Source organism: Mustela putorius, unplaced genomic scaffold, assembly GCF_011764305.1.
Source record: "Mustela putorius furo isolate JIRA1106 unplaced genomic scaffold, ASM1176430v1.1 tig00000520_pilon_pilon_pilon, whole genome shotgun sequence".
NCBI classification, from domain to species: domain Eukaryota; kingdom Metazoa; phylum Chordata; class Mammalia; order Carnivora; family Mustelidae; genus Mustela; species Mustela putorius.
The window spans coordinates 87,961-105,859 of NW_025421404.1; the positions used below are offsets into that span (position 1 = coordinate 87,961).

Here is a 17,899-nt window from a genome sequence, read left to right on the forward strand (position 1 = left end):
ATAACAAATATCATGGAGGACAAGGGGTGTTAGAGAGGAGAAGGGAGTTGGGGTAAATTGGAAGGGGAGGTGAACCATGAGAGACTATGGACTCTGAAAAACAATCTGAGGGGTTTGACGTGGCGGGAGGGGTAGGTTGGGGTACCAGGTGGTGGGTATTATAGAGGGCACGGATTGCATGGAGCACTGGGTGTGTTAAAAAAATAATGAATACTGTTTTTCTGAAAATAAATTAACTAATAAGAAAATAAAGTTAGAAAGATTAGTTAGAAACTTGGATTACCTACCAGTCTAGTGTGTACAGACACAGGAGTTTTGAAAGTTGTCACTGAATAGCTGCACTCAGAAACACTGTAAGGTTCGGAACTGCTGGAGGAACATTTAGAGATGGAATTACAGGTCACAAAGGTGTTATCAAGTGGCAGTTCCTGAATGACGTGGTGCTTCGAATTCAGGGGAGTTTCAGCGTAAATCTGGAAGGCAGGCTGTGGAGAGGCAGATTTGTAGTGCCTGGCCAAGTCAGGGCTGTCAGGTTTGAAGGTAGTAGGTATAGTGCCCCAGTTGTTCTTGCCCATGGTTTGTTCTTCCAGCTCAATGGGTAGGCCTAGTGTGACACTGTTTCCATCATTGTCAACATCATCTGCCTTAATTTCTTCAATAGTGACAAAGTTAAGCAGTAAGTTCTTAGGGGCATGCTTCTTCTTCTTTTTCTTCTTCTTCTTTTTCATCATCATCATTACCATCTGTCTATTTTCTGGGTTTGGAGTAACCCATTCAGAATTCTGCTTGTTTTTCTGAGAAGCCTTAAGGTGTGGTGACTGGTGGCATCGTACTACTGCAGTAATGAAAATAACAAGGATGACAGTTATGGTGCCAGCAATAATAGCAACCATGATCTTGACATAGTCACTGGTTGGTGAGGATGCATCAGTTGTCTCAATATTTGGGGTCACTGGTGTTTCAATGTTGTGTACCAATTCATGAATCCATGTAGCATTGGTCACTGATTCATTCACAAATAGATTAACAATAACAACACTGAAGAGAGATTCAGGTTGTCCCAAGTCCTTAGCTTTAACTATCAGTCTGTATAAACCAAGGTCTGTAACAACACATTTCTCCTTTAGTGTGATGTTGCCTGTTGTTTGGTCGATTATAAACAGACCTTTTGTGTTTCCTCCTACAATGCTGTAACGAAGCTTTGCATTCATGCCGGTATCATTGTCAACAGCAAGTACGGTGAAGACCACTGTGCCTGGATTAGCGGATGGTAGAACCAATTCATAGGAGTTGTTGGAAGAAGGGACAATGAAAACTGGTTTGTTGTCATTGACATCAACCACATTTATGGTCACTTTGGAAGTTGAAGAATGTGGTATCTTACCTCCATCCTCAGCCTTTACATAGAAAGTATAAGATTCTTGTTTTTCTCTGTCAAATGAAATATTTGGTTGGATGACACCAGTTTGTGGATCAATGGTGAAGTGATCATTCATATCTAAAATGGAGAGAGTGACTACAGAATTTTCTCCATAATCTGGATCAGTTACAGTGATCAGTCCTACTGTACCATGTCTTGGAAGGTTTTCTGGTACATAGAAGTTGTACTCATTGTGAGTAAAAATTGGACTGTTGTCATTCTGATCAAGAATGGTCACTGAAACTGTGGCATTGGTTATTAAGGGTGGCATCCCATTATCTTTTGCTAGAACTGTGAAGGAATATTTTTCCTGTTTTTCTCTATCCAGTTTCCTCACTGCGGTCAGAATGCCTGTATGATGATCCAGACTGAATTCAGATGGAGCATCAACATCAAGCAGATAATTGATCTCAGCGTTGTACCCACTGTCTCCATCTGTTGCACTTATTTTTGTCAACTTGGTGCCAGGAGAGTTATTCTCAGGAAGAGAAAGACTTATGAAAGGCTGGGTGAAAACAGGAGCATTGTCATTTTCATCTTTCACTTTGACAAGGAGCATAGATGATTGATTCAAAGGAGGTTTTCCAGCATCTGCAGCTAGTAATTTAATGGCATATTCTCTTATGGATTCATAATCAAGATATGCAGCAGTCTCTAGGAGGAATTGATTACTGAATACTGGCCTTAATCTGAAAGGAACTTCATGATCTGTGAAGCATGTCACCATGCCATTATGGTCAGCATCTTTATCTGTCACAGTTATGAGAGCAATTTTGGTATTGACTGGAGCATTTTCTGAAAGAAACACAGTGCCATTTATTGGATTAATGATGTATCTTATGTCAATTGATGGGGCATTATCATTGATATCTGTAACATTTACTAGAACCATTGCTCTTGCTGGCATCGATCCACCATCACTTGCCAAAACCAGTAACTTGTGGTTCGGTGATTCCTCCCTATCTAGTTGTTGTTTGATTGTGATAAGTCCTGTGGTGGTGTTGAGGTGAAATAGCCTCTTGGCAATGTTGGAGACTAGATTGCTAAAATAGAAATGAATCTTGGCATTTTCACCTATGTCAGCATCTGTGGCATGGAGTTGTGTCACTGAAGTACCTACAGGAGCATTTTCTGGTATGTTGACTTCAATCCCATTCTCCTTGAAGACTGGGCTATTGTCATTTGTGTCTGCAACACTTATTTGCAAAATAGCCGTACTGGATCTTTGAGGAAAGCCACCATCTTCAACCTTTACTTTCATTATATATGTATCCTTCTCTTCCCTATCTAACTCCTTTTGAACAATCAGCTGTGGCATCTTGTCTCCTTCTGGTGTTTCAATGATATCAAGCCCAAAAATACTTTGAACCTGGAAAACATACAACAAAACACATTTTAACTTATGTAATGAGACCAGTGTTCAATCTATTGAAGCCACGTGACATAGGATCAGCTCAGAAATAGGTGTTAGAAAACTCAATTTATAAGCCCTAAGTCTGGCTGTAACTAGTATTATGACCACTAGCAAGTTGCTTACCATCTCCATGCATTTCTAAAATTAGAAAGTTGTTCTATAAGATGATTTGAGAGCTTTACAGTTCATGGCATTTTATGGTGATAAATGTAACTCACTTATATAAAGTATTAAAGTCTACAAAAGGAAAAAGTATAAAGAGTTGTCAGTGTTTCACATGGTGATTTAAGTTATGAGTGAATTAACTGAGGCAAGATGGCAGTAAGTAGGGGACCTCCTTTCATTTGGACCCTTGAGTTTAGCTAGGTAACTATCAAACCATTCTGAACACCCATTAGCTCATCCTGAGATGTAAGAAAAAAAAATATCTGGATCTGTACTCTACTCTACAGTAGAAAATCCACTGTTTTTTGCAAGGAAGGGGGTGCAGAGACATGAATCTGAGAGGAGATATCCAGAGATAAATGGAGGGGGGAGGAAACCTCCATAAGCTGGCTACCAGAAAGTGATATAGTCCCAGAAAGCACACTCAGTACCCTTAGAAATCTGCTCCAGTGAGTGACATCCTGTATGAAAGAGGCTCAGGGGATGAAAAGGGTAGAATTCTAGGTCAGTCAGTGTGGTCTCAGGATCCTAGAAGTCATGGGGATGCCAGAACTGATAGATTTCCCAAGCAGTGGAGTGGGGAATCTGGTTATGGTCACTGAGCCAAGGAGGGGACTACCAGCTCTGGTCACCATAAACTGCAAGCAAGGGCAATCAAGTGACTACTCAATGCCTGGGCACCCTGTAAAGGACTGGAGTGTGAAGACCATCTGTCATCCTCCAGGAAAGGGAGAACTGGTATGCCCACAACAGGGCAACAATTCTCAGGGTGGCAGGCCCATAAAAGACAGTATGGTGACACTCAGCCATCCCCCATGGGTGGTGGAACAGACACATGCATGATCCCTTGACCACTGTCAGTACCAGGGCACAACAGAGGGTAATAACACGAGACCCTAAGACTCCCCACACCCCTCAGGAGGCTTACTGTGGGCACACAACACAGGAGTCTGAGGAGTTTGGTACACATGAAAGTGAAGACCATTGTTCCCAGAGGGTTTACTGAAGAGGGAGAATCATGACCTTTTGGCTCTGGAGCTGGAGACTGGCACAGGGCCATTTTTATTTTGATCATCTAAAGAGGTGTGGACATCTTTCAGGGAAAAAAAGCCCCCACAGAAGACCAGCTTACATTGAGTCTAGCCCTCTGGCAAGGGGCAGTGCAACTCTGCACAAGAAAAGACACCTGAGAAGCAGCAGAGCAGACCCCTCCCCCAGAAGACCAACTGGAAAAACAGGTGCATAACTAGTTTACAAATTCTAAAAGACTGTAAAACTCCAGAGCCAGGGGAATATAGTATATAAAATTCAAGATTTTTTTCTGATTCATTCCTCTTTCAGTCCAAAATTTTTCATTTTTTTTTCTTTTTTCCCTTTTCAACTAGTTTCTTATTTTATCAACTGTTTGTTTTTAAGTTGATTTTAGCATGTATTTTTTACATCTATATTTTATAGATCTATGTTTCATTTTTGGCCTTTTTTCACTTTATTCAATTTAATTTTGTAAATATGTAAGTTTTTTTTTTTTTTTTAGTTTTGGGATTTAGTGTATTCTAACATAAAGACCAAAATTCACTCAGGAACAACTGAATCAGTGTGTTTTGTTCACCCTGTGAGATTATATCCTCCCCCCAATTTTTGTTGTTTTAGTTTGCTTATCTGTTTTGATTTCTGACTGTTTCAGATTTGTCTGGTGTGTATTTTGCTTGGGTCATGGTTGATATTTTTGATTCTGCTGACTCACTCTTCCATTCTCTGAGCAAAATGACTAGAAGGAGGAATTCACAACAAAAGAAAGAAAGAACAAGAGGTAATGTTCTCTGCCACAGACATAATTGATACAGATATAAGTAAGACATCAGAGATGGAATTTGGGATAACAATAATAAAGTTAATACCTAGGCTTGAAAAAAAATCATAAAAGACAGTAGATAATCTCTTAGACCACAAATGAGATCTAATCAAGCAGAAATTAAAAATTATATAACTGAGATGAAGTCCAAATTAGTTGTTCTAACAGCTAGGGTGAATGAAACAGAAGAGACAGTAAGTGATCTAGAAGACAGGCTTATGGAAAGGAAGGAAGTTGAGGGAGAGAGAGAGAAACGACATATATTCTATGAAGAAAGGCTTTGAGAAATTAATTATGCCATAAAATGTACCAATGCCAGAATTATTGGGGTGCCTGAGAGGAGAGAGAAAGAGAGAAAGAGAAAGAAAGGGCCAGAAGGTATATTTAAACAAATCATGGTTAAGAACTTCCCTAATCTGGGGAAGGAAATAAGAACTCACGTCCAAGAGGTAGACAGGATGCTTTCCAACATCAATAAAAACAGATCAACATCCTGACGTATGATACTGAAGCTTACAAATTTTAGAGAAAAATAAAATCCTGAAAACAAGTTGAGATAAGAGTTTCCTTACTTATAGAGGGAAGGACATCTGACTAATATCAGACCTATCCACAGAAACCTGGTAAGCCAGAAAGGGTTGACATGATATATTCAGGGTACTAAATGAGAAGAACATGAAGCCAGAAATACTTTATCCAGCAAGGCTGTCACTCAGAATGGAAGGAGAGATAAAGAGTTTCCAGTAAAGACAGAAACTGAAAGAATATGTGACCACTAAACCAGTCCTACAAGAAGTATTAAGGGGTATCCTGCAAGCAAAGAGAGAGCCTAAGAGTAACATAGATCAGAGAGAAAAAGAGAAAATCTACAAAAAAGAAGGACATTGTGGGCAATACAATGACACTAAATTCATACATTCCAATAGTTACTCTGAATGTAAATGGGTTGAATGTTCCTATCAAAAGACTCAGTGTATCAAATTAGATTAAAAAAGCAAGACCCATCAATATATTGTCTACAAAAGACTTATTTTATACCTAAAGACACCTCCAGGTGGAAAGTGAGGGGGTGGAGAACTATTTACCACACTAATAGACCTTAAAATAAAGCTGGGGGTAGCAAACCTCTTATCAAACTAGATTTTAAACCAAAGACTGTAGAGGGACACTACATCATACTGAAAGGATGTTTCCAGCAAGAAGTTCTAACAATTGTAAATATTTATGCTACTAACATGGAAGCAGCCAATTATATAAATCACTTAACAACCAAAGTAAAGAAACACTGTGATAATAATGCATAAATAGTAGGGGACTTCAACACCCCACTCACAGGAATGGACACAGATCATCTAATGAGATCAACAAGGAAACAAGGGCTTTGAATGATGCACTGGACCAGATGGACTTCAAAGATATAAACAGAACATTCTCTCCATAAACAACAGAATACTCATTCTTTTCAAGTGCACATGGAACTTTCTCCAGAAAAGATCACATACTGGGTCACAAATCAGGTCTCAACCAGTACTGAAAAGTTTGAATTATTCCCTGCATATGTTCAGACCACAATGCTTTGAAACTCGAACTCAATCACAAAAAGAAATTTTGAAGGGACTAAATGCTTGAAAGTTAAAGAACATCCTAATAAAGAATGAATGGCCCAACCAAGAAATTAAAGAGGAATTTAAAATACTCATGAAAACAAATGAAAATGAAAACACAACTATTCAAAACTTTTGGGATGTAACAAAGACAGTCAGTCCTAAGAGAAGTATATTGCAGTGCAAGCCTTTTTCAAGAAATTAGAAAAGTCTCAATATGCAAGCTAACCTCACACGTAAAGGAGAGCAAAAAAGAACAGGGAAAAAAACTGAAACCAAACAGAAGAGAAATAATAAATATTATAACAGAAATTGATTAGAGACTAGAAGAAGAATAGAACAGATCAATGAAACTAGAAGCTCGTTCTTTGAAAGAATGAAAAAGATAGCTAAATCTCTAGCCAGACTTCTCCAAAAGAAAAAAGAAAGGAACCAAATTAATAAAATCATGAATGAAAGCGGTGAGATCATGACTAACACCGAGGAAATACATACATAATTGAAATATATTATGAGTATCAATATGCCAACAAATTGGGCAATCTGAAAAAGAAACAGATACCTTCTTGGAAACATATAAACTACCAAAACTGAAACAGGAGGAAATAGAAAACAGAACAGATGCACAACCAGATAGGAAATTGAAGGAGTAATCAGAAATTTCTGCCCCCCAAAAGAGTCCAGGGCCAGATAGCTTCCCAGAGGAATTCTGCCAAACACTTAAAGAAGAAATAAGACCTGGTCAACTGAAATTATTCCAAAAAAATAGAAATGGAAGGTAAACTTCCAAACACATTCCATGAGGCTAGCATTACCTTGTTTTCAAATCAGACAAAAACCCTGCCAAGAAGAATTAGAGACAAATATCCCTGATGAACACAGATGTCAAAATTCTCACAAAGATACTAGGCAATAGGATCCTACAATACATTAAAAGGATTATTCAACATGACTAAATGGGACATATTCCTGGAATGCAAGAGTGGTTCTACATTCACTAATCAATCGACATGATAGATTATATTAATAAAAAAAAAAGACAAGAGTTGTAAGATCCTCTCAATTGATGCAGAAAAGGCATCTGACAAAACACAACATCCTTTCATGACTGAAACTTTTCAGAGTGTAGGGATAGAAGGATCATACTTCAATATCATGAAATCCATCTATTAAAAAGCCAAAGTGAATATCATTCTCAATGGGAAAAATCTGAGACCTTTTTCACTTAGGTCAGGAACGTGACAGGAATGTCAAATATCACCAGTGTTATATAGCAGTAGAAGTCATAACCTTAGCAATCAGAAAACAAAAAAAAAAAAATAAAAAGCACTTAAGATTGCAAAAAGGAAATAAAACTCTCACTCTTTGAGGGTGACATAATACTTTATGTGGAAAATCCAAGAGACTCCACCCTAAAATTGCTAGAACTCATAGAGCAATTAAGCAACATGGCAGGTTAAAAAAATGCACAAAATGAGTTGCATTTCTATATAATAACAACTCAACTGAACAAAGAGAAATTAAGAAATTGATCCCACTTATAATTGTACCAAAAACTGTAAGATACTTAGGAATAAACCTAAGCAAAGAGATAATGGATCTCTACTTTAAAAACTGCAGAATGCATATGAAAGAAATTGAGGAAGGCACAAAGAGATGGAAGAAACAGTCCATGTTCATGGATTGGAAGAATAAATATTGTTAAAATGTCTATGCCAGAGCAATCTATCCAGAGCAAACTACACATTCAATGCAATACTTATTAAAATAACTTTGACATTTTATACAGAGCTTGAATAAACAATCCTAAAATTTGCATGAAGCCAGAAAAGACCCTGAAGAACCACAGGAATGTTGAAAAAGAAAAACAAAGCTAGAGTCATCATAATGCCTGATTTCAAGCTATCTTACAAAGGTGTGATCATCAAGACAACATGGTGCTGGCACAGAAACAGACATATAAATCAATGGAACAGAATAGAGAACCTAGAAATTGACCCTCAACTCTACTGTCAACTAATGTTTGACAAAGCTGGAAAAAATATCCAAAGGAAAAAGAAGTCTTTTCAATAAATGGTGCTGGGGAAATTGGACAGCTACATGCAAAAAAATGAAACTGGACTATTCTCTTACACCATACACAAAAATAAACTCAAAATGAATGAAAGACCAAATTATGAGACTGGAATCCATCAAAATCCGAAAGAAGAACACAGGCAGGAACTTCTTTGACCTTCACTCTAACAATTTCTTGAAAGACACATCTCTAAAGGCAAGGGGAAAAAAAGCAAAAGTGAACTATTGGGACTTAATCAGATAAAAAAAGCTTCTGCACAGCAAAGGACAATCAACAAAACAAACAAACAAACAACAACACCAAAAATACCTACTGAGTGGGAGAAGATATTTGCCAATGGTGTGTGAGATAAAGAGCTGGTATCCAAGATCTATAAAGACTATATCAAACTGAACCACCAAAAAAACAAATAATCCAGTCAAGAAATGGACAGAAGACATGAGCAGATATTTATCCAAAGAACACATACAAATGGCCAACAGAAACATGAAGAAACTCAACATCACTTGGCATCAGGAAAGTACAAATTAAAACCACAATGAGATATCAACTTACACCAGTTAGAATGGCAAAAATTAACAAGACAAGGAGCAACAATGTTGGCAAGGATGTGGAGAAAAGGAACCTTCCCAAACTGTCGGTGGGACGGCAAGCTGGTACAGGTGGTCTGGAAAAGGGTATGGATGGTCCTCATGAAGTTAAACATAGAGTTGCCCTATGACCCAACAATTGCCCACCTGGGTGTTTACTGCAAAGATACAGATGTAGTGAAATGAGGGAGCATCTGCACCCCTATGTTCATAGCACCAATATACACAATAGCCAAACTGTAAAAGTAGCTGAGAGTACCTTCAACAGATGAATGGATAAATAATATGTGGTTTAAATACACAAAGGAATATTACTCAGCCATCAGAAGGGATAGAACTAGAGAGTATTATGCTAAGTGGAATAAGTTAATCAGAGAAAGACAATAATCATATTATTTCACTCATATGTGGACTATAAGAAATAATGCAGAGGATCATAAGGGAAGGGAGGGAAAAGTGAATGGGAAGAAATCAGGGAGGGAGAGAAACCATGGGAAACTCCTGACTCTGGGAAACAAACTGAGGGTTGCCAAAGGGTAGGTGGGGGGGGGGGGATGGGGTGACTGAGTAATGGGCATTAAGGAGAGCACATGATGTGACTAACACTGGGTAATATATGCAAATGATGAAACATTGAACATTATATCTGAAACTAGTGATGTACTGTATGTTGGCTAACTGAATTTAAACAAAAAATAATTTACCATGGTTACTCCAAATGAATTAAAATATTTTACTATAGATTTCAGCTGTCTAGAATGCTTTCTTACCCAAAATTAACAATCAGGTATAAAATATCCATCCAAGACAAGAGCATACATTGAAAAATACTTAAAACTTCTGGTAGAGGGAGAAATTACACAAACTCTGATTAAGAATAAAACATTGGACAGCTATATGTAGAAGAATGAAACTCGACCATTCTCTTACACCATACATAAAGATAAACTCAAAATGGATAAAAGACCTCAACATGAGACAGGAATCCATCAGAATTCTACAGGAGAACATAGGCAGTAATCTCTTCGATATCAGCCACAGCAACTTCTTTCAAAATATGTCTCCAAAGGCAAAGGAAACAAAAGTGAAAATAAACTTTTGAGACTTCATCAAAATCAAAAGCTTCTGCACAGCAAAGGAAACAGTCAAAAAAACAAAGAGGCAACCCACGGAATTGGAGAAGATATTTGCAAATGACAGTACAGACAAAAGGTTGATAACCAGGATCTATAATGAACTCCTCAAACTCAACACACACAAAACAGGCAAATATAACAAAAAATGGGCAGAAGATATGAACCGACACTTCTCCAATCAAGACATACAAATGGCTATCAGACACATGAAAAAATGTTCATCATCACTAGCCCTCAGGGAGATTCAAATGAAAACCACATTGAGATATCACCTTACACCAGTTAGAATGGCCAAAATTAACAAGACAGGAAACAACATATGTTGGAGGGGATGTGGAGAAAAGGGAACCCTCTTCCACTGTTGGTGGGAATGCAAGTTGCTACAGCCTCTTTGGAGAACAGTGTGGAGATTCCTCAAGAAATTAAAAATAGAACATTCCTATGACCCTTCCATTGCACTACTGGGTATTTACCCCAAAGACACAGATGTCGTGAAAAGAAGGGCCATCTGTACCCCAATGTTTATAGCAGCAATGGCCATGGTCGCCAAACTGTGGAAAGAACCAAGATGCCCTTCAACGGACGAATGGATAAGGAAGATGGGGTCCATATACTCTATGGAGAATTATGCCTCCATCAGAAAGGATGTATACCCAACTTTTGTAGCAACATGGACGGGACTGGAAGAGATAATGCTGAGTGAACTAAGTCAAGCAGAGAGAGTCAATTATCATATGGTTTCACTTATTTGTGGAGCATAACAAATAACATGGAGGATATGGGGAGTTCGAGAGGAGAAGGGAGTTGGGGTAAATTGGAAGGGGAGGTGAACCATGAGAGACTATGGACTCTGAAAAACAATCTGAGGGTTTGGAAGTGGCAGGGGGGTGGGAAGTTGAGATACCAAGTGGTGGGTATTATAGAGGGCACGAATTGCATGGAGCACTGGGTGTGGTGAAAAAATAATGAATACTATTATGCTGAAAATAATTTAAAAAAAAAGATAAAACCTTGGATACACAGAATTTCCTTGTTTTTTACCTACAGAAACAGGTGTTAAAAGTTCAATTTCCCTGGAAATTAACAACATATTGTTATTTAATTAACTTTATTATTATTATTATTATTATTATATATTTTTTACTGAGTAAGCACAATTGGACTGAAAATTACATGTCAATATGTCAAATTGGGGGCGCCTTGGTGGCTCAGTGGTTAAGCCATTGCCTTCGGCTCAAGTCATGATCTCAGGGTCCTGGGATCAAGTCCCGCATCAGGCTCTCTGCTCAGCAGGGAGCCTGCTTCCCTCTCTCTCTCTCTCTCTCTGCGTGCCTCTCTGCCTACTTGTGATCTCTCTCTGTCAAATAAATAAATAAAATCTTTTAAAAAAATGTCAAATTGGAAAATATAACTTGAAACAGCAGCGATTTTCTCTTCATGTCCATGGAGTCAGATTATGGGAATTTTTTTTCCTTTTTTTTTTTAATTTTTTATTTTTTATAAACAAATATATTTATCCCCGGGGTACAGGTCTGTGAATCAACAGGTTTACACACTTCACAGCACTCACCAAAGCACATACCCTCCCCAATGTCCATAATCCCACCCCCTTCACCCAAACCCCCTCCCCCCAGCAACCCTCAGTTTGTTTTGTGAGATTAATAGTCACTTATGGTTTGTCTCCCTCCCAATCCCATCTTGTTTCATTGATTCTTCTCCTAACCACTTAAGCCCCCATGTTGCATCACCACTTCCTCATATCAGGGAGATCATATGATAGTTGTCTTTCTCTGCTTGACTTATTTCGCTAAGCATGATACGCTCTAGTTCCATCCATGCTGTCGCAAATGGCAAGATTTCAAATCTTTTGATGGCTGCATAGTATTCCATTGTGTATATATACCACATCTTGATCCATTCATCTGTTGATGGACATCTAGGTTCTTTCCATAGTTTGGCTATTGTGGACATTGCTGCTATAAACATTCAGGTGCATGTACCCCTTTGGATCACTACGTTTGTATCTTTAGGGTAAATACCCAATAGTGCAATTGCTGGGTCATAGGGCAGTTCTATTTTCAACATTTTGAGGAACCTTCCAGAGTGCTGTTTTCCAGAGTGGCTGTACCAGCTTGCATTCCCACCAACAGTGTAGGAGGGTTCCCCTTTCTCCGCATCCTCGCCAGCATCTGTCATTTCCTGACTTGTTGATTTTAGCCATTCTGACTGGTGTGAGGTGATATCTCATTGTGGTTTTGATTTGTATTTCCCTGATGCCGAGTGATATGGAGCACTTTTTCATGTGTCTGTTGGCCATCTGGATGTCTTCTTTGCAGAAATGTCTGTTCATGTCCTCTGCCCATTTCTTGATTGGATTATTTGTTCTTTGGGTGTTGAGTTTGCTAAGTTCTTTATAGATTCTGGACACTAGTCCTTTATCTGATATGTCGTTTGCAAATATCTTCTCCCATTCTGTCAGTTGTCTTTTGATTTTGTTAATTGTTTCCTTTGCTGTGCAAAAGCTTTTGATCTTGATGAAATCCCAATAGTTCATTTTTGCCCTTGCTTCCCTTGCCTTTGGCATTGTTCCTAGGAAGATCTTGCTGCAGCTGATGTCGAAGAGGTTGCTAGCTGTGTTCTCTTCAAGGATTTTGATGGATTCCTTTCGCACATTGAGGTCCTTCATCCATTTTGAGTCTATTTTTGTGTGTGGTGTAAGGAAATGGTCCAATTTCATTTTTCTGCATGTGGCTGTCCAATTTTCCCAGCACCATTTATTGAAGAGGCTGTCTTTTTTCCATTGGACATTCTCTCCTGCTTTGTCGAAGATTAGTTTACTGTAGAGTTGAGGGTCTATTTCTGGGCTCTCTATTCTGTTCCATTGATCTATGTGTCTGTTTTTGTGCCAGTACCATGCTGTCTTGATGATGACAGCTTTGTAATAGAGCTTGAAGTCCGGAATTGTGATGCCACCAACGTTGGCTTTGTTTTTCAATATCCCTTTGGCTATTCGAGGTCTTTTCTGGTTCCATATAAATTTTAGAATCATTTGTTCCATTTCGTTGAAAAAGATGGATGGTACTTTGATAGGAATTGCATTAAATGTGTAGATTGCTTTAGGTAGCATAGACATTTTCACAATGTTCCATGCTCCTGGATTGGCAGATTATGGGAATTTTCTTTAAAAATCTTCTCAGGTTCTGGCTTCCTCTTTAGCCTCCAAGGAGGAAGTGCAATTAGTGTAAAATTGTAAAATATTTAATATGCATTCATCAAAATATATGGTGATATTATTCGGTTATATTTTTAAATTACCAAGGTGTTATAATTGTCTATACATGATCTTGTACAATACTCATATACATTTATCTTTTTCCTCTTGACCTGTTTGAAGATAATTCTGCAGTTTTGGATTTTTTTTCTGCTGAGATTCACTTAAATTTTTACTCAAATCTGGAACCATAATATATCTCGGTAGAAGAATTAGACATTTTTTATTAAATTTAAGGTTGTATTTCAGAAATAGTACCAGTTTGGTTCCTCCTAATCTGCTGCTATCTTCCTCTATTCTTGATCTGCATCAATGTGAATTTTAAAAAATCAAATTCAGTAATCCACGTGTATTGCCTTTGACTTAAATTCATACAACTGTAATATGTACTTTATTAATATTTTATTCATATAAACCAATAAATAATTTTCTTTTTCCTTTGAATAAAGTATTTAGCAAGGGAAGCATTTTCCATGTCATATCTAATTACGAGTGCAAAATTATCAACTACTCTTCAATTGCATACTTTAAGAAAAAATATAATTTTATGACCATAATGTCAAATGCAAATGCAGTATTTCAAATTATAATTTGATCTAAATAAACACAGCTATTAATGACAATTTTGTTTTTTAAAGATATCTCAAAAGGCTCAAACCTTTGGGAAAGCTCAAACCTAAAATGTATCATTTATAGGTGCAAAAATAGTTTCTAAATTGCACTTCATAAAAATGCACGGCACTTAATACTATTTTGCTAATTCTTTTTTTTTTTAATTTTATTTATTTCAGAGAAAAAGGAGAGCGAGCATTCAAGCAAGAGCAGGGGGATGGGGTGGGGCAGAGGGAGAAGAAGGCTGCCCACTGAGAAGGAAGCCTGACACAGGGATTGATCCCAAGGCCCTGGATCATGACCTAAGCCAAAGACAGATGCCCAACCAACTGAGCCACCCAGGTGCCCCATATTTTTTGCTAATTCTTGACAAACACAATATTTGGTGGTTAATACAGCCAAAACATTCTTTATGTTTTTTTTTAATATTTTATTTATTTATTTAACAGAGAGAGAGAGAGATCACAAGTAGGCAGAGAGGCAGGCAGAGAAGGGGGTGAAGCAGGCTCCCTGCTGAGCAGAGAGCCCAATGTGGGTCTAGATCCTGCATGATCCCTGAGATAATGACCTGAGCTGAAGGCAGAGGTGTAACCCAGTGAGCCACCCAGGTGCCCCCAGTCACAACATTCTTGAAGGCATTGGGGACATTGTAGTGAGTAAACATATTTTACAAATGTAATAAAAATCAAGTTTTGACTAAGATGAGGAAGAAAAATTGATGGCAATCTAAACATATAATGATGTTGATACTAACATTTATATTAAGTAAAGAATAATTATACTTTTAATAAGAGGTATAGAGGGAGAATATAAAGTATTATTAGGAGTTATATAAGAAGAAACTAACATATATTATAGTGTAAAAAAGAACAAGTAAATGATCTTAAGCTTTTAGTTTCACACTCAATTATCTAAGTTATGACTATAATATACTGGGGAAAAGAATATGCTACTTTTAATTTTTAAGTGTATGTATTTATGTTTGTATAGTTTTTGCTATTTGTTCAGCCTTTAATCTTATGCATTGGTCTGAGTCTTGAATTGGCCTTTGCTTTCTCAAGCAGATGAAGGCAAGGTTGTATAGGCTGAAAAATCTAACAACAGCTTCTTCATTGTCTTTTAAGTATTTTATGAGAGGTGACATGGATCTTAAAATATTTTTCAAATTCAAGGTGATAATAGGATTTACATGCCAGATAATAGGTAATGTCCATATTTCCCTTCTGTCTTCTACAACTGTTTTGTCCAGTATGGCAGTGATTAGGCACAAATATTTAAATATAAATTTTAATTAATTAAAATTAGATAAAATATAAATATCAGTTCCTTAGTCTCACTAGCCACATTTTAAGTTTTCATATCTATATGTGGGTAGTGGCTAATGCATTGGACAGCACAGATATACATTTCTATTAATTGCATGAAGTTCTGTTGGACTATACTCTTCTAAGGTGTTATAATATTTTTCTTTAACAAAAATTTATGTTCAGTTAGTTGATGACATATGAACCTCCCCCAGATACTTACAAATCTATGGATTATTTGATGATTTGCATGTTTAAATTTCATACTGTCCAGGGAATTGAAGAGGAGTTACCCACATGCAGGACATAAATTTCAACAAAGTTTGGCGAGACATCTAAGTTTGATGACCAAGTGTGGTGCCAACCTGAGCTCACTATCATTATTGGATGACTATTCCAAGGTGGTTCCTCTGTCTTATCTCTTTTAGTAATAAAAATGACACAAAGATCCATTGTCATCCTTGATGACAGTTATTCAACTGACATTCATAACCCATGTGAGAAATTAAAAACAAAAAATAATAAGCTTTATGCCATATGTTAGACCATGACTTGAGAATAGTGGGAAAAGTAAAAAGGCAAACAAAGATGCATGGATCTTTAATTCATAACCTCACAAACTTAACAGAGATATGTCTTATGTACATAAAAAGTAAAAAGTTTGGTATACTTGATTTGTAGTATCCTGAATTTCAAAACTACATGGAAATATTTGCCCTTGTTTACAGGGACAAAATTTCCCTGAGGAAAACCTTAGATAACTTTCCCAAGTGATCATCTTTTGGTAAGAGCACTAAATATCATTCATATATGTTTTTCTCATTAATTTACTTAAGCCTTAATATATTATAAAAGAAAAAAATGAAGTCAACAATAAAATTCTCTAAAAAACAACTTCAAAATTATTTTACAAAACAACTATGTTTTTTAGAGATGGAGAGGGAGTAGGGGGAGGGACAGAAGGAGAAGGAGAAAAAGAATCCTCAAGCAGACTCCCCACTGAACACAGAACATGACTCGAGGCTCAGTTCCAAGATCCTGAGATCATGACCTGAGCTGAAATTAAGAGTCAGCTGCTTAACTGACCAAGCCACCAAGACACCCCTAAAAAAAGTTTGTTTGTTTTTTTTCTTTTAGGGTTATAGCAGGCTAAAGTGTCAACCTCTGGTAATAATTTACAACCTACTAGTAATCCTTTACTTTCAGAAGAAATGACAAATACTATGCATTAAGTGGCCAGTGAATTATTCATAAAATACAAAACTCTACATCTTTTAAACACACATGTGTACAAATAAAAAAATGTAAAACAAAATCTCAAAGAGGAAAAATATGTATTATATAAATTGGATGAAACACATTATGTGTTGATTCTGGATTCTGATATCTTAAATAACACTGATCTTTTTTTTTTTTCAGCATAACAGTATTCATTATTTTTGCACCACACCCAGTGCTCCATGCAATCCGTGCCCTCTATAATAGCCACCACCTGGTACCCCAACTTCACACCCCCCACCCCTTCAAAACCTTCAGATTGTTTTTCAGAGTCCATAGTCTCTCATGGTTCACCTCCCCTTCCAATTTACCCCAACTCCCTTCTCTCTAACTCCCCATGTTCTCCATGCTATTTGTTATGCTCCACAAATAAGTGAAACCATATGATAATTGACTCTCTCTGCTTGACTTATTTCACTCAGCATAATCTTTTCCAGTCCCATCCATGTTGCTACAAAAGTTGGGTATACATCTTTTCTGATGGACGCATAATACTCCATAGTGTATATGGACCCCATCTTCCTTATCCATTCGTCTGTTGAAGGGCATCTTGGTTCTTTCCACAGTTTGGCAACCGTGGCCATTGCTGCTATGAACATTGGGGTACAGATGGCCCTTCTTTTCACGACATCTGTGTCTTTGGGGTAAATACCCAGGAGTGCAATGGCAGGGTCATAGGGAAGTTCTATTTTTAATTTCTTGAGGAATCTCCACACTGTTCAAAGAGGCTGCACCAACTTGTATTCCCACCAACAGTGTAAGTGGGTTCCCCTTTCTCCACATCCCTTCCAACACATGTTTTTTTCCTGTCTTGCTAATTTTGGCCATTCTATGTGGTGTAAGGTGATTTCTCAATTTAATTTGAATCTCCCTGAGGGCTAGTGATGATGAACATTTTATCATGTGAAATGACACTGATCTTAAGTACACAAAACAGCACGTTCCAGTTCAAGTTAAAAAGGAAAAATTGTGCAGGTGCCTACGTGGCTCAGTTGGTTAAGCATATAACTAGATTTCAGCTTAAATGATGACCCTCTGCCCCACTCTCTCTTTCTAAAATGAATAAATAAATCGTTTCAAAATTTTGGACTTTTTAATAACCTCATGTAATGCAAAAGACTTAGTTTCACTTATTAAAAATATTTCTTCCTAAAATCAAGAATAAGCTTAGTGTTT

At 37.3% G+C, this 17,899-nt stretch overlaps 1 protein-coding gene across 1 annotated transcript; it reads right to left on the reverse strand.

Moving 5' to 3' along the window:
• Window positions 1–206: 206 nt before the first annotated feature.
• Window positions 207–2,840, reverse strand: LOC106003356 (protocadherin-11 X-linked; the record flags this gene model as incomplete). Its single annotated transcript, XM_045081207.1, has 1 exon — window positions 207–2,840. A coding segment is annotated over one exon (2,574 nt), but the record flags the coding sequence as incomplete, so codon positions are not given.
• Window positions 2,841–17,899: the final 15,059 nt, after the last annotated feature.